We start from the raw sequence: 23,674 nt of genomic DNA, 5'->3' as shown, positions 1-23,674 counted from the left end.
TTACCTTTGAAACCGATTTGAGTACAGATTAGAGATATTAAAATTTGACATTTTTAATAACTTATTAATTAATGGCTGGAAAATAAATGTGTTTACATTTCTGAAAAGGAAAAAGAACTAAAAGCAAGGAAGTTCTCATTTATAAGGGGGGGAGAGGCTTAAGCCCCACTTGCCCCCCTATATAGTCGGGCGCCCATGGTTTCAAAGCATTTAGTAAACTAAGTGGAAGGTTTTTGTACCTTCAAACTCAGCTCACAACGCTCTCTGCCGCAGGAAAGAACTATTGTAATTCCGAATCCTCATCGTATCCTCACACCTCTTAGAAGCTCTGAAAAATTTCATTGCAACACAAGTTGTATTTATTTTTGTCAGACAATCTCAAGTAAGCTAGTCATCTGACATAAGCTTTGTTTTGCTGAAGTGATAACACTCCAACTGGTCTGGCCAATATATTGTATGTATTATCACAGAAGGAATGGTCAGGGAATTAGTAGGGCCGAAACTCACTGCCAAAGAGAGTTTATTTTCCTCTCAGAGGATATTGCTTCAGTTAAGAATAACACCCAAAGTGCATTTCTTTTAAAAAACAAACTTGAAATATAAAATCTTATTTAATGTACTTTGGAAAATGAATTTCACTAAAAACACAAAACATGTTTCGAGAGATTTTGTGCAGAGATAAAACTTACGACACAAAAACACACACACAAACGAAGACGTGGATAGAAATTGACAATTTGTTATTGGTGCAGCAATAAATCAGTAAAAAGAAGATATGCGTAAGAAAAAATAATTATTGTTGAAATATTTAAGGAACTAAGCTATGCATTCTTTATTCTTTTCAGTAGAAACCATTGGGTTGCCATTGAATTAATTAGATCGTCATCTTATGTGTATCCGGTATGAATGAATATTGGAAAAGACATTGTTTTTTAGTCCACTATATGTCTTTTAGCTGGAATCAGTCTCTAATCAAAGATTCGATACGCAAACATGATTGGTTACGTTTTTTACTTGCTGAATAAAGAAAGTCATTTGATGACTTGCAAATAAATCGGCAGTAAAATGCAGAAAATTTTACCTTGCTTTTAGAGTTGTCATTCTTCTTTTTATTTTTAATCGTCAGCTAGCCTTTGAAAAATCTGCTAGCCTTTAAATTTACACACTAAATCATGTTGATTCTGGGAGTTTAATGTACTGCAACCGCTAAAAAACTTATCTTGACCTTTTTTTTTGTAGCTTGTTGAAAAAAAAAAATCTGTTCTAGCCGTAACATTTCACTTATTTAAGTGGTTCCCGCCCCTCTGAATTCAATGGCATAACTGCTCAAAACTATGAAGCATTTCTCTCCCAAAAAAAAGATGCACCCAAAAATATATGCAAGAATCCTCTAAAACTAAAGCCCCATATCGCACTTAAGTAACGATACGTCCGCCATCTTGGGAACAAAAGCCGCTTTCTTCCTATGCCTACTAAGATGAAGTAGCGTGTTTTGCTTCTTGATTGTGGATTAACTTGGAGTTAAAAAGAAACCACAATCAAGAATCAAAACACACTACTTCACCATAGCAGACATAGGGAAAAAAGGCGGCGTTTACCCCCAAAATGGCAGACTTGTCGCTACTTTTAGGGTATGATCCAGGACTTTATCTAAAACAACAATTGTATAAATTTCAGTGATTCAATTTTCGGCACCCTTCATGGGTACATATTTGCAAACTGTCAACAAATAATGTTCGATAATGCATTTTTCAAATGGCTATTTCAAATTTTTTTCTCAGCATTATCAATGAGCAACTTTTAAGAACAAATAACTTCGTGATTGATTGGACAAATACTTCACTTGTGTGTGTAGTGATCTTCGGCCCAACTAACTCTCTGATGAGTAGATTCAATGCAATACACATAATTTTTGGTTTGCAGTTTAGTTTCTTATCTGAAACAAACAAAAAGACGAAACTAACAAAACAAAACGTGGAAATACATATATACGACATTGAGCTGCAGTGAAACAAGGAATACAACAATGACTTTCACGAATCGCGTAGGAAGCTAACCAGCTCCACGAAGGAATGTACGTGAAAACTTGATATTAGCATTTGTACAATTCTTCCAACTTTTTACCTCCCCTGCAGTCACCAGATCTCTTGAAGCCGCGCTTGAATCACTTCATCAAGTCAATTGACTCGGTAAAGAAAAGAACAAGACCGTTCTCGATTTTTAACTTTTGCAAAGCTATTGACTATGTTGAAAATAACTTATTATTATTTTTTAAATATATTTCATGTACGAAAGACTACGTCGAGACTGACGTAGGATTTGAATTGAATGAATCATGATTCACAACTGAAAAAAATGAACTTTAAAATGCAATACAAATGTAAAAGAAATTCCGTCCGAGAACTGATTTCAGTTTAGAATAACTTCAGCGACCACTTTCCGCTTCAGGTAAACTTTTTTTAATCAACCTTGTACTTACAAATGGACAATATTGTATCATTAGTGATTGTTTCTGAAGTTTAATTTATCTATTAGCTTTTAAGTGAGGGAAAAACTAGGAAAATTCCTTAGTTGCCAATGACCGGGAATAATAATTTCATTAGTAGCTACTTTTTTGAAATAATGTCCATTTTGTTTTGACTTTAAGTGCTAAACGATAGATTAAAAAAATATTGAAGTTTATAATCCTAAATTCTACAATCCCCCAATGCAAGAAATATATCTTGATTTTGGTAAAAATATTAACAATTACTCAATGCTTTTTTGGACACTTTAAAAGATCTTTCATTCGCACTTTAAGGTGACGATTGACAAGCGATTTTTTTAATCGATATATAGTTTTTTCATTTAGTTACCCAGTGACTGGTGGCGACCGCTAATTTTCTCTCTAATCATTAAGGCTAAAACATTTAATGTTGCTAAAATACTTCAATGTAAACATGTAAAAATAGGATCAAAACGTGTCTTGTTTAAAATATGGATGGAGACAACAAATAGTATGCTTTGTGCAAAGGACAGGTGTGTTTCATATTATGATAGGAAACGCAAGTACAGATGTCTTTAAAAGTGTGTATCTGTTTCATCAGATTATTTTTGAAGTGCACCGAAATTTTGAAAGATACTTGTAATGTTCAAATCTGCAGAAACCTTTCACAGTTTCAATTTAAAAAAAGAAAGAAGGAAATATTAACTTATGAAACAAGTGTAAATCCCGTGCCGTTTACATTTGGATACTAACTATTTTTGGATAGAAATAAAAATTTTCACAAAAAAAAAAAAAAAAAAAAAATGCTTGATGGTTTAGATGTATTGCAAATTGCAAAAGATGACATTATAGGATAAAGTTATTAGGCATTAACTCGCGCTTTAAAACCAAAAATTGCCTATCACAATCTCTTAAAATTTTCTTTAGATGTGACTTTAAGCATAGTATTTGATTTACACACCACAAATGACTGGCAATACTAAAAGCGCAACGATTTTACTTTAACATATGTCCTTGGTTTTAATACAACCACAAACAAAGAAGTATTAGCGTACTGTCCTGCAATGCTGTGCTGCGCACTTAACTACTTTAAAGTTTCTAACCCGCCACACAAAAAGAGGGGAATTATTAGTTCAGCGTGCATATATCTGTGTGTCTGTGTACCTGTGTCTGCTGCATCGAAACTCTTAAACAGGAGAAAAGTTTTTTTCCCTTGATCGTGACTTGGTCGAGAGGGTTCTTATCTGTATTTTATTCGTGCAGATTTTATTATTTTTTTTTTTTTTTGAATTTCAATTCACTATTTGTTCTTGTGCGGAAAATGCGTCCAGAGAACTTACCGCCATAAAATCGGCATTAGAAAACTTAAAATAGGATTTATAGTTTTAATCACGCTCTGTGCTTTTTGTTTGGTACATCTCGGGACATCAAGGGAATTTCTTTTACATGCGAACAACCAATCATTAAGTTATAAAAAAAAGCGAATCGTTCGATGGAAAAGATTCAAGAGGCGACAAGGAGTAGAAGTTGGGTAGAAATGGCACGACATTGTCTGGAGATATATCCTATCGAAAAGAGGCATCCTGTGTTCAGTACCTCCCTTGAGTGAACGATGGGTGACAACAACAAGACGAAAAATTCGAGAATGGAACATCCGAACTTTCAGAAACAGGCTGTCTGCACTGCGACTTTACCGCTGTTCGTTGGAGAGAACACATTAGTTCCATGTCTGGCCTGAAAAAAAAGTTCTTACATTAACAAAAATAAGAACAAATAACAAGAAACACAGAACGCTTACTGTCTGACAACGGATTGTATGGAAAGACAAAAACCCGTTTTACAACCAGAAATGGACGAATCTATTAATTTTTAGCGATGTCAGCTTTTGCAAAAGCAGTCTCACTCAAATGAGCGAAATACGCGCATCAAATTTTTACTCTTCCCCCTCATTCGGATAGATTCGTATTATCTGGACGTTAAAAAATTCCATACAATCCGAGGTTGGACAGTACTTCAATAATGCAATATACAAATTTCATTGAAAAAACCATTATGTAACAATTATATTTCATAGTCTAATATCTTCCATTTCATCTAAACTTATTTTTTCTTTCCCTACGCGGTTAAACTACTGTTCACCTGTGACATGTTTATCATTCAAATTAACTGTATCAATGTATTGTAACAGTTCACTATGACATTTTGGAACTGTTATTTTTCTTATTTACCATAATGTTTTCATCCTACACTGCGTGGTAGATTCATTTTTATACTTTGTACAAACTTTCAAAATTTTTAGTAACTCTCCCCGCTGAGAACCATCGAACCGTTTAAGTCATAACTGTGACAGATAGCAGGTTTGATTGTTTGTGTACGTATGATTGTACTTCGATAATGTAAGGTGAACTAAAGCAACTTCAAAAAATCAATTTTTTTCACGGTATACTATCCGACCACTTTATCCGTGGAATGTGGCAACCGATCAGTTAAGACGATTCTACCTGGATGGTTCAGGGGAAAAGGATAGTTTGATGCACGTTGTTTTGCTTATTCCTAAAGGCCTATACTTCAACTTCGGAGAACTGGCGTTCCTGCAAACTAATACATAGATACACCAATTTCCCGTCTGTAAACTGAATATTTGCCTTTGGTGATCAAACAACTTACTTCAGTTTACGTCGTTTGTTTCGAAGAAATATTCAGCTTAACTTCCACTATTATATGAAGCTTATTTTCAGCAACCCTTTTCTGAACTAGGTCTTTAAGCAGCTGCTTCATGAGTGTGCTACTATTCTGTGTGATTTATGCATTTAAAAATTTCTGAATAAGTAGCAGCACGTTCCTATTTATAAAGTGGATAGGTGAGTGATCAATCAAAAAGAATAACTTTTGGTATGACGCCACTGAAATGGTTGAAATATACTTTTTTAATGCTGAAATTCAATGTTTTTATAAAGTTTAATAGTGCATAGGTAGGTTTTAAAAATATTGTGTTTCACATTCAGGCTAGGATTAGGCTGTTAGAATTCTGTTGTTTTAGGTTTTCCCGCTCTCTCAACTTCTTATGCTGTAATATATTGAGGGAGGAACGTTTTCAGTTTTGTTTGCCTTCTCATAAAAAACAGTAGATTTAATTGGAGTTGGATTATAGAGTCCAGATAACCGGTTTTCTGTTATATTTAACTGGTCTTACAGCAGAAAAACTGCAGGCGAACTGTGGTAACTTAATTAAAAATGTCATAAAGAGAAAAATATTATCCTTCCGCAAATGAAATACAACGCAAATATCTTCAATGTACGTACTTGAAAAACCTCATAATTTGGTACTCTCGACAGCGTCCGACGCTGTCAGAAAGAAGTTGGAATTTTTCTCGAATTCCTTTGCGAGTTTGGCACACTTCTCCTCGTATTCCGCCTTGAGTCTGGTCTGTGCCTGAGAATGGAAAAGAAAATACATTGATTACATGCATATCTTTCGAAAATATAATTGTTCAAACCATACCTATGTTGGCTTTAAAAGCCAACAAAGACATTTGCCAAATAATTTTGGCAACTCTAAATGTTTCAAGCACGAGACAGTTATGCAAAAACATCTGAGGCAGCTAGAAGCAAAGGTAAGTAAGTGGACATTTTGAACTTTTGAGTAAAACACGTTTAAAGCTCGGGTCATACACTGTAAAAAAATTCCGAAACGTTACTGAGTATTTTCGTGTAACGTTTCGGGATTTCAGTGGTTTTGATCCACTTCCTGGAAAAATCAAGTATCATTGTCAAAAAGTTTACTGCATTGCTACAAGTTGCAGGAATGTACACTTCTTCCTGGTGTAAAACATATTTTTAGCTCACAGTTTAAAGATTAACTTTGCGTATTGATAAAGTGAATCGGCATCAAGTTACATTCGGCCCGTCAGTGCTGATTAAGCTCCCAATGGGAACGATTAAGCATGGACTTCGCTGCTTTGCAAGATTTGCAGGCGAGTAAAATTCTCGACATCTACTTGCAATTCTGGCTTAGCTTTAGCCATGTTTGCAACACTGCTTATGGAACTCTCTTAATAAATCAGGAAGGGGCCTAGCAATTTTATTATACCTTCCGAAGTTTACTCTACAGTTTCACAGACACGACTGGCTTTAAACGGGAAGATTTCTGAATTTTTAAGGAGGTTTGCGAGATAACTTCAGGAAGATTACTGAATATTAATGGAAAACGTTCCTGGTTTTTGTAAGATATGTTACTGTCAGAAATTGGGCACATCAGCTGCCCATTATTTTCCAGGAACGTTTCTGAATCGTTTTTACAGTGTAGATAGCCCTTCACTGAAAAGAGCTTCTAAAACATGCTGCAGCGCAGCACCTATCAGGGCTACTAAAACTATCTCTTGCCCTAAGACAGAGTTGAGGTTCAGCTATCTTTTGTACTGGTTATCTTCAAATTTTTAATTTTGATTCTTACATCCCTTTGCTTCTACTTGCTTCTTTTGCAATGGCAGTAAACATTAATAATTCCAAAGGGAAAGTTTTTTGGCAGTAAACTTACGTTCGACCTTTCGTCCTCGAAGCTATTCTTCACATTCGAATGCTGACGACTTAATTCTGCTAATTTTTTCTCCAACAAGCTGCTAAACTGTGGTCAAGAGAGAAAACATATGAATAAGATATGAAATCGATTGAATTTGTAGCACACACATATACACTAACAAAAAAAAAAAAAAAAAAAAAAAAAAAAAAAAAAAAAAAAAAAAAAGAAATTAAAAAAAAAAAAAAAACTTAATTTGTTTCTGAGGTGCTTCCCCAGTTTTAACAATATTTCAATCCTATCCCCCGACCAGTTATTTAGTTTTAGTTATACTTTTTGATATATTAAAAGGGGGGTGGGATTTGAAATGTTGTTGAAACTGGAGATTAACTGTTTCTTACAAACTAAAAGTTTTCACAATCAAGACTTGCAGCCTAGTGTTGCCTCTATGGGTGTAAAAGTTATAATGTTACCCAAATTTCAGTTTACCTTCGAATATTTTTTACTCGTTTTAAATATCGTAACAAACATTATTTTATAATTTAAAGACTTCAAAAGTGCAATCTAATATTTATCGTCCGAAGCATTGACTGTTTAAATTTAATTTATATTTTTATTTCAGTTGTGATTTATTAAGTGGCAATCTATCACAAAAACAATATGTCTTCTTTAATCCGAGAAAGGAACCGGAATTCATGTACAATCATTCTATGAGGTGAACAAAATTTCAAATTAAAATTTACAATTTGATGACAATGTTTTCAGCTCCACAGGGGGATGAAAACTTTTTTGATTTTTTTGACTGCGGATGCTGGTTTTTTGTGATCAAAACATTTGTACTAAATTTTGTCGTGTCATGATTTGATGATATGAGTAATAAAATAAAAGCAGTTAGCACTGAAAAGGGCTATGTTCTAAAGCAGTAAATATTTTTGGAGTAAATGTTCTCTATTTATGATACAATTATTTTCTTTCCCGCACCTTAAGCAGCAAAACCATGCGCAATACAGTATAGCGCGGTTTTATAGCTACACAAGGGATACAGAGGCTGTATAAATATTCATCTTGAATCCAATGAATTGTTGTAATTTGTTATCACTAATCCTTTTGCAGGTAAGCACCTAAAAGCAATAATCAGAGTTTAACAAAAACTAAAATATTTAAATCCAGGATTTTTTTTTTGTGCCAGATAAATTATTTCTCGGACTTTGAAGAAAAATTCAGCATAAAATGGCTTCTGAAAGATTAATGTCCTGAAAAAAAAAAGAAAAAAGCTAAGAAGGTGTTTTTCTGATCGTCCAAAAACTACAAGTTATCAGTGTATTTATCTAGTCACTCCAGTGACCATACCCTTGGGATTTGTCTGGTCTTAGTAATAAAATGAATTCTATAAAATTCGATTTCTTGCTTGCGCCACACTATGCACAGAAAGCAATCGTACTTGCATGTAAGTATTTCTTACGAGTGAATTAAAAATAACAGTAGTAAATGAATTCCGTAAAAGTTGTTTCTTTGCAACCGCGATAACAATGCGCTGAAAACAACTTTCGCTAAACACACTATTTTGTGCACGCTAGAATTTTTTTGATTAAATCTAAGGCAAAAGAATTTTGACCTCATAATCAAAAGCATTGAGCAATTTAGTAAAATAGTCACTTTACAATTATTAGTAGAATACGCGAGTCCATGGCGGATCCGGAAGCTCCTTCTGTTGGAAAAACCAAAAATGTAAATACAAAGCAAAAAAAAAAAAAAAAAAAAAAATCACATGGAGTTTTTGTTTCCTCTAATGTAGTGAAAGCTAGTACAATTCGATGTAGTTTTTTAGTTTTAATTTTTCATGTTATCTCATAAAATATATAACTGAATAAATATATAAATGAAAAGAAAGATGTAAAAAAACAATATAACCTTACTTATGACCATAATATTAACCGTTTTTTTTCTCATCATTCAAAATTATCTCTAACTCTCTGCTCATAATCATTTTAATAAATTTATTTTGAAACAGATCTATAAAGATGCACGAAGAACTTCTGTTACGAATTGCTATTCTAATTGTTATTTAATACTTTAAATAAGTTATACGTTTTCTATTTTAGCTGAAAAAGATATTTGGGGATCAAAATACAGCTCGTTACTTTGAATTATTGCATTCGAAAAACATGTTCGAACGGAAAAATAACTATAAAGTATCCACTCTTAGAAAATGGCACAATTATTAAACATTAAAGAAAAATAAAATTGTTGGCAGTTTTTTATAATCATGAAATTGAATGAATATTTAAGGTACAAAATATATTTTAATTAACTTTTGTGAACCCAGCAGTGTACCGGCAGAAAAAAAGACTATGTCGCTATCATGTACTTTTGCCTCGTCATTATGTGATTGGGGGAGGGGGGGGGGGGTAGTGTATTTTCTCCAATTAAATTAAATTAGTGTCAAAATGCGTTTTTTTAAATAAATACTTCAAAAAAAAATCCCCACTGACAAGACAAGAGTTTCTTTGTGTACTTATGTTGAAAATAGTGACATAAATTCAGATGTAGAAAATTTACAGATGTAGTATACCATCTCTCATACGGTGAGTTATTTTCTGTTAGATTCAATTTTACTTTAGTTTTTCAAAAATAGATGAAACATTCTGAGAAACACACTAGGATTTGTTACTTAATTAATCATGCGATAAATATTTTATTATTTACAAAAAGCTGCCGTTTGATTTTTAAACTAATAGATAAATGTTGATAAAATACAGTTAAAAGTTTGGCAAAAACTTTTTTTTAGCACAATTTTTCTGCTGAATTTGGCAGGATTAAGAACCGCTTGACTACTTACCCTTTGTCTCTCGGCTACCGCAGTATCTATAAGTTTTTGATGAAGTTCCCTTTTTATCCTAAAATAATAATAAACTTTTAATAATCGTAAAATTAGTAATTAAGAAAGGTCACAAACATGTCAAAGAAAAGCAAAATATACTGTTGTAAAAAATGAATTATTTTTCTCAATTTGTGTTTTAACTAACATTTTGCTTAGCTTCAAACATTTAGTTCATACATCGCTATGTCGCACATTTCAGTATACAAAAAGTAATACTATCTTTTTTTTTATGAAACGACACAACTTTTTTTTTAAAAAACACATTTTTTTATTTCCAGTCAAACGCGCAAAAAATATTAGACAATTTTTGGCTAAGTTCTGCCTAAGCTCCGATTGAGCGACGGTAACTTTTATTATTATTTTTTAAACACAGACGTCCCTGGCATAGCACGGTACTTGTAAAATAGGGTTTCGATATTACACGGTGCAAAATTTGCGATTATTACAACACGGATTCGATACTACGCGGTACAAAACTTGAATGTAATACTACACGGCTTTGATTTTACACGATTAAAAAAAAAAACTAAGATTTCTTCTTCGTTACACTGTTAAAAAAAATGTGTGACATTGACTCTAGCAAGATTTTTATTTTGTTTTCATGAAACTGGAACGAAAAATTTATTCATCAACTTGAAAGTTTGGTATGCCCGATTAACAATAACTTTTAACTTTTGAAAACCTTGTTTTATTTATTTTTTTCAGTGCTATAAAATTAAGAAGATGAAACTAACTCGTTTCTAATACTTACTAATAAGATAATATCATTACATAATAAAAATAGCAAATTTGGGAAGCAATAAATAAAAATATGTAGCAATAGAATAATTCTACTTTACTGTAATTTATACAATTTTATGTAATTTATACGAAGTTTATACATTTTTTGATGCATTTTTGATTTTTGTACTTCAACACGATGTTATGTTTTATATTTTTGTCTGTGATTAAAGGCTTGAAATTAACTTACTTTTTAATTTGTATTTTTAATTGAACCAAAATTTCAGCTTTCATGAAATTCTTACCATAAGATTTGATTTCGATATAAAACATTGTCTTGATTCATATGATTTTAAATTTTTGTACAACACGGTTTAAATGAAACACGAAACGCATTTATCGATACAACATGGTACATATTGTCCTGATTTATGTTATAAACAGAAGGCTTAAAAATAAGTAAACTAGTAAACTAATTTAAGTAAATAAATATGAGTCTGGTATAACATGGTCATGGTACAACACGGTAGGAATTAACCGTGTTATACAAGGGACACCTGTACCTTTATTTCGCGCTTTGCAATCACAAGTTTAACGAGCTGACTTCCTTTTACTCCCCTGATGTCATTTTCCCATTATTGGAAATTTTAATGTAATTCAATAGTTTATTCTCTAAATATCACCAACAGTGGCCAAATTGAAACCAGATTTAAAAAAAAAATCGCCAAGTTTTGTCGACAAGTTGGCGACAAAACTTGGCGACAAAAATGGTGATATATCGCCAACTGTTCGTCAAATTGTAACACCACTCGAGTTTTCATCGAAATTAACAATGATTTCTCCCCAAAAGAAGGCAAAAGACCCCCTTAAAAACACCCGAATGCAACCAAAAAAGAAGGTGCACAACTAGACCCCACTAGGAGTCTACGTACCAAATTTTAACTTTCTAGAACATACCGTTCTTGAGTTCTGCGATATACAACCGCACATACGCATATACGCACATACATACATACGTACATACAGACGTCACGAGAAAACTCAGTGTAACTAACCCGGGAATCGTCATTACTTATCCACGTGTGGTCGAGTCGAAAAAAAAATAAAAAACTCAACATTTGTTCGGGGATGAGTAAAATGGAAATTAAGGTCGATTTTTGAGTGAAAATTTTTTCGCGAATACAATACTTCATTTTTTGTAAAAGGAAGTAAAAATCAATACTTCAGCTGCATGTTTGGGAAATCAAAAGCGTGTATTTTAGATGATTAGCATTGACTTGCCTGGACAATTCATTTTTGTCTTTGTACTTTTTACTAATGACCATTTTCCGGAGTTCCTCCTTCGTCTGAGAATCTAGTCGCTTCATTAGCTCACTCACCTCCCTGAAAAGCAAGAAGAAATCATTATACATACCAGATTCACCAAAGTGTCATCATTACACACAAACCGAAAGCAGAATATGGTTTCATGAACTTAAAGCCATATCCTTGTGTTTGATATAATTTTGAAAGTACTTTATTGGAAGTTTCTGAGTTAAATGTCTGTTTTTTGAGAAATATGCATACTGTTTGACTATGGATTGTATGTAATTTGGCAATCTGCCAAGTAAAGACGATTCCATCTGAATGAATCTAGCAGGGGAGAAGGGAAAATAACGATAGGATTTTGCGCACGCGTTTTATAATGTCAGTAGTGCCTTATTCATTTATTGCATTCTCTAAAATAAAATAAGGGAAAACAAAAATAGTTTCCATGGAAACAACAAAAAGAAAATACAATATTTTCATTTCGTTCAAGAACGTAAAAGCAAAATGGTAAGCTCAAAACTTTGTTGTGAATAAATAAATCAATTAATTTTTGCCGTGAGAATATAGATCGAATATAATTTGGATTTAAAAAATGTTGCTGTGAGCAAAATTTGATTTTTAAAAACTAAGGCTAAAAAATAGAGTGGCAAAAGTGCACATCTGAAACAAACCAACTTACATCCCCATAAACTAATAGATGTGTCCATTTTTGCAAAATTTGGTGATTTTTTTAATACAGTTTTAATTTATACAGTAAGGTACATTGGAGGGACAAATATCAGGGACACTACTCAATTCTCGCAATGTCTAGATTAGGTTCACTTTTTGAAGAAATAAATAACAAACCGTAAACATTTTTTTTTGTTCACTGTAAAAACGATTCAGAAACGTTCCTGGAAAATAATGGGCAGCTGATGTGCCCAATTTCTGTTAGTAACGTATCTTGCAAAAAAACAGGAACGTTTTCTTCTAAAGGCCAGTAACCTTTGAGAAATTATTCCTGGAAATTTCTGAAGGATTTGGATTTCCCCCCAGTTAAAGCCAGTCATGTCTCGGGAACCTTCAATGGGAACTAGTTAGATTTATTGTAATTGATTAGAACTTTTCTGATTTACTAAGAAAGCTCCAGAAGTGCAATTGCAAACGTAGCTAAAAATGCAGGTGAGAACCAAAAACCTCCCTCACCTGCAGCTACACTGTAAAAACAATTCAGAAACGTTCCTAGAAAATAATAGGCAGCTGATGTGCCCAATTTCTTCCAGTAACATATCTTGGAAAAATCAGGAACGCTTTCCGCTGAAAGTCAGTAACCTTTCTGAAATTAACCTTGAAACTTTCTGCAGAAGTGCGAAATCTCCCCTGTTAAAGCCAGTCATATCTCTAGAACCTTCTAGAAAGATAAGTAGGTTGGTTTAGTGCTATTGATTAGAACCTTCCTGACTTACCAAGAAGGCTCCATAAAAATCAGAACGATCACGGCCAAAGCTATGCAAGAAGGAACCAAGCATATCTATTGCCTACAATTCCTGCCCTGCAAAGCTGTAGCTATCCATTGACTTTTTCGTTCGCGTTGGGAACTTAGTCAATCTGGACAAGACGTAAGTAACCTTAGGCCGATACACTTAATAAACACGCTCATTCAATCTTTAAACTGGTTGCTAAAAATATTTCCCACAACAGTGAAAAGTCTGCACGAGTGCAACTTGTAGCGATTCAGGAAACTTTTTTGCGAAGATACTTGTTTTTACGGGGAAATGGGTGAAAACGTGTGCAATGCCGAGACGTTCCACGTAAATAACCAGTAACGTTTCGGATTTTTTTTGCAGTGTGTGCTTGCCACTTATGTGCTCTCATTTAGAGCTTAGTCAAAGTAGATGGGCCATAATTGAGCTGAAGTAGACACACTTAATAAACACGCTCAGGCAGACTTAAAATTGGTAGCTAAAAATCATTTTCACAGCAGTGAAAAGTGTGCATGCGTGCTACTTCCAGCAATTCGGGAAACGTTTTTGCACAGATACTTGATTTTAAGGGGAAATAGATGAAAACTTCTGAAATCCCGAAACGTTCTACGGAAATAATCAGTAACGATTCGGATTTTTTTTTTTTTTTTTAGTAATCTGAATCGCTGCTGGTGTCATTATTGTTGTTTTTTTTTTTTACATTGGCAAACGCTACTAGTCTGTGTCATTTTACAAATAATCTGCGCCATTTTACCATAAGTAAACTTTAAATGTAATGAAATGTAACAAAACTTACCGGTCATGTAGGCTTTGAAGCCGATCGAGTTGAGCTGTTTGAGAGAGCTGCATGGCTTTGTCTATTGCAGAGTACAACTGAAAAATGCATCAAACAACTGTATTATTTGATTCTTTATTTACTCAAAGAAGAAAAAGAAGAGGAAGAAAAAATAATTATGAGACTGATAAGGGTTGAACAAATGAGTAGCTCTGAATTTATCTGAAATTAACGCACTTAGATTGTAGGAATATATGACGTTTATTCCATTAAATTAACCTCACTTTTATTAAAAAGATGGTTTATTACTTGTAATTATTGATTCATTTCTAATATATGACTGTCATCGAAGTATAAACCATGGAGTAAGAGGCCATGCTATACTAAGAAATTGAAGTTGGAAGTTGAACCAATGTACTGTCCAACCACGGATTGTATGGAATTTTCAAACGTCCGGGCAAGACTAATCCATCTGAATGAGGGGGAAAAGTAAAAATTTGGTGCCCGTATTCCGCTAATTTGAATGAGACTCTGCTTCTGCAAAAGCTGGCATCGCTAAAAAAAAATAACAGATTCGTCCATTTCCGGATGTAAAACGGATGTTTGTCTTTCCATACAATCCGTGGTCAGACAGTATCCCAAGATCCTGAGCTTCTTGCTATAGTTCTTGGGATACCTTTTGATTAAAAACATTGCTTTAGGACAATTGCACGTGACGGAACGGGACATTTTGAGTAGTTTTGTCACAGGATTTTGTTTCATAAATACAAGTAAAACAAGCTAGATTTTTTTTTTTAAAGCAACAGTAAAGATTTATTCTAAGAACTACGTAGAACATCAAAAGTTGAAGAAAATAATTGAACGACATGCAATAAAATGCCAGTGACGGAACGCGACCCATACGAGTCTCGTTCCGTCACGGGCGTTTTAATGCGTATTCATCAATTATTTTATTTAAAAACGATAAGTTTAATGTTCTACGGAATTCATATGACAAATCCTTACTGTTGCTATCAAAAATAAAAGGACTAGCTTATTTTATTTGTATTTATAATACAAAATATACTGAAAAATGCCCCGTCCCACCGAATGGAATGACCCTTCACTGAATCTCAATAGCTAGTACTTCAAACTTAGATGTTGTTGCAAGTTTATTAAGCACGTTTTCGAAATTGCATCAAAACGTGAATTAAAAGATAAGCCAATCCGCCAGCTACTTAAATACTCTTCGCGAGATACATGATAAGCGACTATGTTATCATATCACCGCTCATTTTTGCACCGATGTCTCCCATAATTCCGGTTTCAATTTCATTTTCTTTTCAGCATATACGTATCCTCTCTATTGCCTACTCTATGGTATACAAAAATCGTAAAATACAAGATAAACTAAGCTCACACGTTTCTTATTTAACTCAGACAGCAAATATGGTATATCACACCTTTTAAATATTTAAAAAGAAATTAAAATTATAGAAACGTTCAATTTAAAATTTCGGCGTTCTCCAGTACTTATCTTCATTAATTGCAACAGTACCTTTGTGAATAAAAAGTAAAATAAGAAACAACAACGTCAAAGAGCACAAATTGCAGTGCTGATACGTGTTTCGGCGATACAGGGAATGCCTTTTACAATGAAACAGAAATGAGCTTATGGAGGAAAAGAAATCCCAGGTCTTTTCATCCATAAGCTCATTTCTTTTGCAGTGAAAAAGCGTTCCTTGTACAAAACACGTGTCTGCAGTAATCTGCAATTTGTGACTTTTGACGTTGCTATTTCTTATTTTACTAAATTGTACTTTTAAAAACCGACAAATACACAGATTTTTAATTTAATCTTTAGCGGGGCCACATATTTGGGAGATAAACTAACCGATATTTTTTTCCAGAGATTTACACCAAGTAGCTCTATGAACGCCTGACTTTAGCTATTCTTCCCCCTTCTCTAAATCTTGTTGTTGTTGTTGTTGTTGCATGCCCCCATGGTCAGCAGTACTAGACCAGGTCCATGAGTTTGTTTACCCTCAAGAAATCCAGCACCGTCACTGGGCCTTCAGTCAAATCCCTCCTGGAGAGCCCCAGGCACGACAGTAAATGGTCAGGCGAAGCCTGCTCAGCAGAACACTTGGAACAAGTCTGAAAGATCTTCGACCCCTCCGAAAATTTTAAAGTTTTTAGATGTCCACTACTAAAACGGGCAATAGTGTACTAGCTCATAGTGTGCACTAGCAGCCTCGTGCTCTAGTTGCCGGCGTGGGAGTGTTCCTGGGCGGAGTGGGTGAAGAATGTCGGCAGAGTATTCTCCTGCTAGGGTCACCCAAGGCGTGAAGGCCACTCCAATATGCTCAGCTAAAGCCTGGGGCGACCGAGCTAAGACAGTCCTCCACCTGTTTTTTGGTGCTCAAGTTCTTGCAACTAACGGAGGCTGCTTTCTTTCCCCACCCATGAGTGATACACCTTTACCTAAATCTTCTTTTAGTTATCATTGGAAAAGTTCTACTACGCCACTAGCAGTCTGCACATCTGCTATTTGTATCTGAGAGATACGAACGACTCTTTAAGTAAGTTTTTAGTGCATTCGATCTTCAGTTTATATTTTATTATAAGCTTTAAAAAAAAAAAAACATTTTTTAAGGATGGTCCCTAGAAATACGTTTCAGCGATGCTCCTCTGTAATAACAGAAATCATATAAAAACATATAATACCGAATGTAATAATGATTCACTTGAACAGTTGCTTGTATCTCTCAGATGCACTGCTTCTATTTTTACACTAAACTGAATTGAATATAAAAATTACCTGAAATCATAATGCAATAGGATAAACGCAAGTAAACCCATAAGGTTTATCGATGAGGTAATACTAAAAATTTATACTGTTAGAATAGTGTATTTAAGAAATACACACGACCTTTCATGTTGATATAGAGGCTGCGCCCTCTGGAATGTTAAAGAAATGTTATTAATATTTAAGCTGGGGTCTCCCCTGTAAGAGCAAAGGCGCACCCGCTAAATATCGCAAAGCCCCCCCCCCAAATCAAGAGCTCCCCCCAAAAAATGAAAAATACCCCCAAAACGTCCCCTAAAACTTCAAGGGGCACTTTGCGCCATGACCCCCCCATGTGGGCATCCCTGATTTAAGCATCATTATTTGAAAAGCTAATCACACGAATTGAACTCAGTTAAACTTAGCAAACTAAGTTAAGCTTTTTAAGCGTCAATCCTCGGCTGAAGTCACGGATTTTCTTACATTTTCATTCTTTTTTTCTTTTAAGGGGTCACAGTACCTTTCAAACATTTTTTTTTAAATTTTAGTAAATTTTATATTTCTTTGAAACCATAACATGCATACTTATTTCTTAATCAATAATTTATTTTCAAAATTTAAAAACATTGCCTACTTTTTTGAAAAATTTGAAGAAAATTTCAATTTTTTGAAATTCCTAAAGCTTTTTTATGTTTGCACTAATTAAAAAATTTTTTTTTGCTAAACGATCACTATAATCATCTCTAAAAATCTGTGCATTCATTTGCTTATGAGTTTATTCGAAAATTTTCTGTGATTAATTATGTAAAAAAAATCAAAGTTTTTTTTTTTTTAAAAATTGGTTTTTAAAGGTTTAACAAGCTCTAAACATTTGAGTAATTTATAAAATGCTTATCCATGCACAGTTTTGTCAAATATGTTATCCCAATTGCAAAAAGTATTACTTTAAAGCTGTATCTTTAATATAAAAAAAACCCTTAGGGATTCTAATGACATGAAAACACAAAAATACCATCATCGAGAAAAAGCAGTTTAAAGTTTTTCTTCTGCATAAGAACACATAGCGAGCATGGCCTAAAACCTCTCATAACTTTTTAACTATTTGAACTAAAGCAATGAAACTTTTTCCGTGTGTTCAGAATAGTTTTTAGTTTTGAAATAAGCAATAAATTTTTTTTTTGATCGTTTCATCATTTTTGAGGTTCTGTAACCCCTTAAATTATTTTCAGTGTCTACTTGAGGCATCCAGCTGGGATTCATTCCTGTATGCCTTCAAATGCCCTGCAAATTAATCTCCTACAAAAAAGCAATGTGGCAATCGATTTAAATAAGATTAACTTACGGGTTCTTGATACTTGGAATAGATTTCCATCTCAGAATGAAAATGCTCCTTCGTTAAGGCAAACATTGTTTGAGAAAAATTCTTCCGAACATCTTCCAGCTATAAATAAAATATTTGCTACTGTAGAAGTGAAGAATAGTAATTTAATAACAACATTTTGACACATGATTATTTTGCCGCGTCGAAAAGGTGCGCTGACAGGGTGTACTATGTATGATCCTTTAAGGTTCCATTCTGATCTTAATATCCCAAGTGACTCGTTCTCCAAGTTCAATACACTTTCTTGCTTATATATATATATATATATATATATATATATATTTCATATATTATTATTATTGCTATTGCATAAAACAGAAAAAGTATGCATACACTATAAAAAGGATTCATAAATGTTATTCGAAACTAATGGGAAGCTAATGATCTCAATTTGTGCCAGTAATATATCTTTCAAAGAACTTGAACGTTTTCTGCTGAAATCCAGTAACCTTCCTGAAATTATCCTGGAATACTTCTGAAGAATTTTTAAAACTCCCCGGATAAAGCCAGTCTAATGTCTGGAACAGAACTTAGGTTGGTTTACTATGATGTCTAACGCCTTCCTGATTTACCGAGAAAACTCCACCCGCATTATTATAACCATGGTTAAAGTTGCGACAGAATTGCAAGTAAGTGGCAAATATCTCCTTTTCCTACAACTCTTAAAAATCAACGGAGTCCGGAGATTTATTTGCTCTCATTGGGAGTTTAGCTGGAACGATCGTAACTGAACTGAAGGAGGTACACTTTATATATACTCTCAGTTAATCTTGAAACTGGGAGCTAAAAATATTTTTAGCAACAGTAAGAAGTACACTTTAGTGCAACTTGTGGCAATTCAGGAAACTGTTTGACAAAGGTATTTGACTTTCACAAGAAATGGATGAAAGCCTGTGAAATCCCGAAACTTCCCACGGAAATAATCAGTAAAGTTTCGGAGTTTTTTTGCAGTGTATGTGTTCCTTTTTATTTGGCAACGCTCAAATGAGATGCCCTGTTTACTGGACGTTGTAAACCGGTCACCCCGAAAGTCGCAAGAGTGTCTTCACACATTTGCCTTAGCGAGAAGTGTTTAACAGAACAACAAGAATCAGGGAAATCGGACTCTAACCATGGATATCATCAACTGCCCAGGTTAACCGGTCGACCCTTTTTAACCCTTGAAGAGCAATGGTCGCGCCGCAAAACCACCCATTTATTTATTTTCTTCTCTCTTTTTTCCGAGTTTTTTCAATCAAAACCACTTCAGTTCTTTTCTTTCAATTTTAATGAACAACAATAGATGGCATTTCAACAAAATTATCTTTTTCTGTAGGATCTTTTTTTTTTAAATCATTCTAAGTTATAAACACAGAAATGGAAAATTTTTTCAAATTTTTAAATTAGCGCTAAAATAGTCAAAGTTTTTTTTTTCATTTTCCTTGAGGTATTCCATCATATAGTTCTAAACGGTTCAAACTTAATTTTGCATGCAGAAATGCATTTATTTCCGGCTCTATGTGGGGGGGGGGGGGGGGGGTGAGCAATTGGAGACACCACTCCCTGCGAAAGAAATTCATAAAAAATTTTTTTTACTGACAAGTATATGTCTACATGATCAACTAAATCCACTTGATCATCTAGTACAAGTTTATTACTCATAGCGTTTTTTCATAAGATTTCTAAAAATTTAATGACGCGCCCTTCAAAGGGTTAACGCGGCGCATAAAACCGTCAAGTTGTAGAACATGACATTCTTGGATGTTGCAGCTTAACCTAAACATAGTTTAAAGTCATAACGAGGCCAAATCTGTCGTACTGCTGTCACACAAACTGGTTTTCTAACTCCCAAAAAAGCTAGTTTTTAAATAGTTGTCTCTTCTCTTTACTTAAAATTACTGTAGTTTTATGTTCTTAAACATTTTAAATTAGCTGTTTTAAAGTAACATCTCGGTGGTAATAGGGAGAACTTTTCGTTTCAAAACATTCGGGATATCCTCACCTTCGCTCGCTGTTCGGGCGGAATGATGGGGGCTGTCCACTTCGCCAACCCTTTTCGGCTGCCGGCGTGGGTTCCAACATCTAGAAAAGACAACGGACGGCTCCCATTAACGTCACTTTCAATTTGCTTTTTGACGAGCCGAAGAGAACGACACTTTCATAATTTTTTTTTTCACGTCACCAGAAAACTGAACAAGTGTGGTTTACAAGATACCGGAATTTCTTTTAAATATCAATGCCTTATCATGAAATATACAAAAAATATGTCACAAGATTATCAAGGCTTAAGGCAAAAGTAATGAGATTGAATCTAAATGCACTGAGGCCCGCAATTGTTGAAAATTCACCTTTGCTAGCAAATTTTCGTCATTTTCGAGCCAATCGTTCAAAAATTGAAATGCTACTTTTTCACTTTTCGATGTCATTTGATTTAAAAAGAGTTAATAGCAAAATAGTAATGTCATAAATTAATTACTCAAAATTCAATACTTTAATACATGTAAAAACAATTTAGTATTTAATAATAATAATTTAGGGTAATTTAGGATTTAAATGGAGTAATCTCCGTTTTATTTGCCGAACACTTTCGCTTGCTAAAATCTCATTCATAGAACTATTAAGAGAACGGAAATGACTTTTCACTAGGAAGTGAACAATGATGCCGATTCACCCGGAATGAAAGTGAATTTGACTGAATGAAGCGCAATATAAAGGCCCCATGATTGTAAATAAAAAAGTGCCCGTAAAACATTGGACTTGTTTGAGCTCTGTTAGTCTAAAAACATACGAGTAACACAAACATATCAATCAATAAATGACATTTTACACTGGAGTAAAACATATAGGATGTTCCACAAATGACTGATACATTTGAAAAATCAATAAAAACTAAATGGGCAGCGACAGAAATGTACCGTTTGTTGCATTATGCTTGGAACAACATTAAATTTTCACAGACAAACTTTCAAAATTAGTTACACTGTCCCTCAACAGATGGTGCTGCAGGTATTTAGAGGAGGCTGCAGGTGTGTCTGTCTGAAAATTTACTGTTTTTCCAAGCATACTGCAAATAAACTGTATTTCTGTTGCTGCCTGTTTAGTTTTTATTGTTTTTTCATATGTACCGCATTAAGGTGATCTTACAGACTGCGTTTTCTTCAATTCCTTTTAAAATACCCGCAGCGCCACCTGTTAAGAAACATTGTAACTAGTTTTGAAAGTTCATTTCATCTGTCTGAAAATTTACTGTTGTTCCAAGCATTATGCAACAAACGGTATATTTCTATCGCTCTCATTTAGCTTTTATTGATTTTTCAAATGTATCAGTCATTTTTGGAAGACCCTGTAGTTCATGAATATAACCATTGAATTTTATGTACAGGTAACTTTATAAAAACCATAGTTAAGCTATAGTTGTTTGGTATGAGTGTATTTTGATGAAACAACATTTGTAACACATTATGTAAAAATAAACTACACTGACTATGGAAATAAATTTTTTTGCAGGCAACAGTAAGATGAATGGAAATTTCTTTTTTCAGAAACAGATTGCATTTGAAAGAAAAAAAAAATAGAAAAACCCGTAGAGTTACACATGACATTTTATGTTATACATTTAAAGAAAAAACCACAGAGATTGAGTAGATAATCATACTTTGAAATTACATAAAATGAGTAAAAATAAAACTCTTTTTAAAAATATATTTAAAAGTTTAGATGCAGATAATCAAGTATTTAATGTTCATGCAAAAACTTGGTAAAATGCAGAAGTAAAATGTCACGCACATTACATCATGCGAATTGTATAGATTAAGATTAGTTGCATTATAATCCTAATAAAACCTAAAAATAAGATTTTCAAAAGTAAAATGAGGAGGATAATTTTCTAACAGGCAAGGTATAATATGGCTAAATATTTTTTCCTCTTTATAATGGGGCTGCGTTAGAGGCACTACTAATATAGTATATCTAAATACCACAAAACTCAAATCCTAATTCAAAACTCCATTTTCTCCACCGTATAATGATATTAGTTAGAGTTTTTTTTTTCAACTGTAATATTCTAATTTCTGTGATGTGTAAATGATTTTCGCGCAACTTTTACATCTTGCAAACTAAGTTTTAGGATAACTTTACGTAATTACATTTTGGAGAGAAAATTAATGCCTTTTTCGGGTAAAAAAAGAGGGTATTTATGCAGGACTTTTAAATTCATTTATATCTAAATACATTAGATAGCAGTGAAGGGTATAGCAAACAGCACCTTCAACGATCGAACCTTAAATCAACGAAGGACATATATTCAGATAGAACATACTCCAAATAATTTTAGAATATAAAATCTCTGCACAATCATTGTATTTCCTCCAAAGGGATTTTGTTTTGAGGGTGGAATCGGGACCAATTTGATTTCGAAACCCTCTTGTTCTTTAGGAAATGATTTCAGATCGTTCAGTCTGTTTTTTGAATGGACACAAAAATCTCTGTAAAATCTTTAAAAAACTTGAATTCCTTGTCAAAAATATTAAAATTCTGAAAGTTCTATGCAATCAATTTTTTTTTAGCTCAAACATACTCTTACAAAAGCATATGAAAAAAAAAAACTAAAATTATATTTTAGAAGTAGCAAAATGATATTTTAGTCATGCATGATGTTGAACAAGGTTTCGTTTCCGTTTTTCAATCCCAACAGGCTGAGACTGTCTCGATGACCCAACTCAACTCCAAGCTACTTGAACTTCCCCAGATGAAATAATTTATCTCAAGGTGATGCCTCATCTCACCGCAGCCGAACAACACGATGCTTTACCTCGATGCAGTCATCCGAGAGGGGAGCATGTCCAAAAGAAAAAAAAGATTGTGAACGGTCGTGCCCGTGCGATTTGCATGCAGAGAAGATGAAAGATAAGACAGAGGTGTCTCGAAGTGCTAGTGTCGTACTTACGGAGAATAAAACTTTCTGACGAACCTATTATGCGTTCTGCTGTTCACGTTGTCCGGCGTCCGCAAGATCTTCGCCTCCTTGGCTTGCAACTGCTCCACCTCTCGCTCCCGGACCTATGGAGATAGGACACGGATTAGACAAACAAAAAGAGTAACATACTCTGGTAGGACGCACTGCAAAAAAAAATTTCGGTCGTTTCCAAAATTTTAAGATTATTTTTTTCTGAAAGAGCATGCTTAAAAACATAGAATTTGATCATTTTTTAAATAATGAACAACAGACAAACATGCTTGAATTGAAATCTCTTACCTTTTCCTGCTTCTTTTTTAATGCCTGAAGCTCTTTTTCCAACTTTAAGGTGATCTTCGCGACGAGTTTGTGCTGGCGTATTATATCTATAGATTCTGCAGAGATATTAGCTTCTTCAGATTCTGTAAATAAAGAATTTTAAGTT

The 23,674-nt window shown here is 33.8% G+C and overlaps 1 protein-coding gene across 1 annotated transcript in view; it reads right to left on the bottom strand.

The window, feature by feature from the left end:
* Window positions 1-3,547: 3,547 nt before the first annotated feature.
* Window positions 3,548-23,674, bottom strand: part of LOC129228134 (1-phosphatidylinositol 4,5-bisphosphate phosphodiesterase classes I and II-like) — a 478,401-nt gene continuing 458,274 nt past the window's right edge. The window contains 11 exon segments of the mRNA XM_054862781.1: window positions 3,548-4,219; window positions 5,789-5,918; window positions 7,023-7,109; window positions 9,841-9,898; window positions 11,884-11,985; window positions 14,170-14,246; window positions 18,258-18,356; window positions 20,278-20,307; window positions 20,309-20,357; window positions 23,221-23,333; window positions 23,530-23,651. Of these exon segments, the coding sequence (XP_054718756.1) occupies window positions 5,799-5,918; window positions 7,023-7,109; window positions 9,841-9,898; window positions 11,884-11,985; window positions 14,170-14,246; window positions 18,258-18,356; window positions 20,278-20,307; window positions 20,309-20,357; window positions 23,221-23,333; window positions 23,530-23,651 (857 nt within the window). The 3' untranslated portion in view covers window positions 3,548-4,219; window positions 5,789-5,798.

This window comes from Uloborus diversus, chromosome 8, assembly GCF_026930045.1.
Source record: "Uloborus diversus isolate 005 chromosome 8, Udiv.v.3.1, whole genome shotgun sequence".
Classification (NCBI taxonomy): Eukaryota; Metazoa; Arthropoda; class Arachnida; order Araneae; family Uloboridae; genus Uloborus; species Uloborus diversus.
This window is presented reverse-complemented; position numbering and strand designations above follow the sequence as displayed.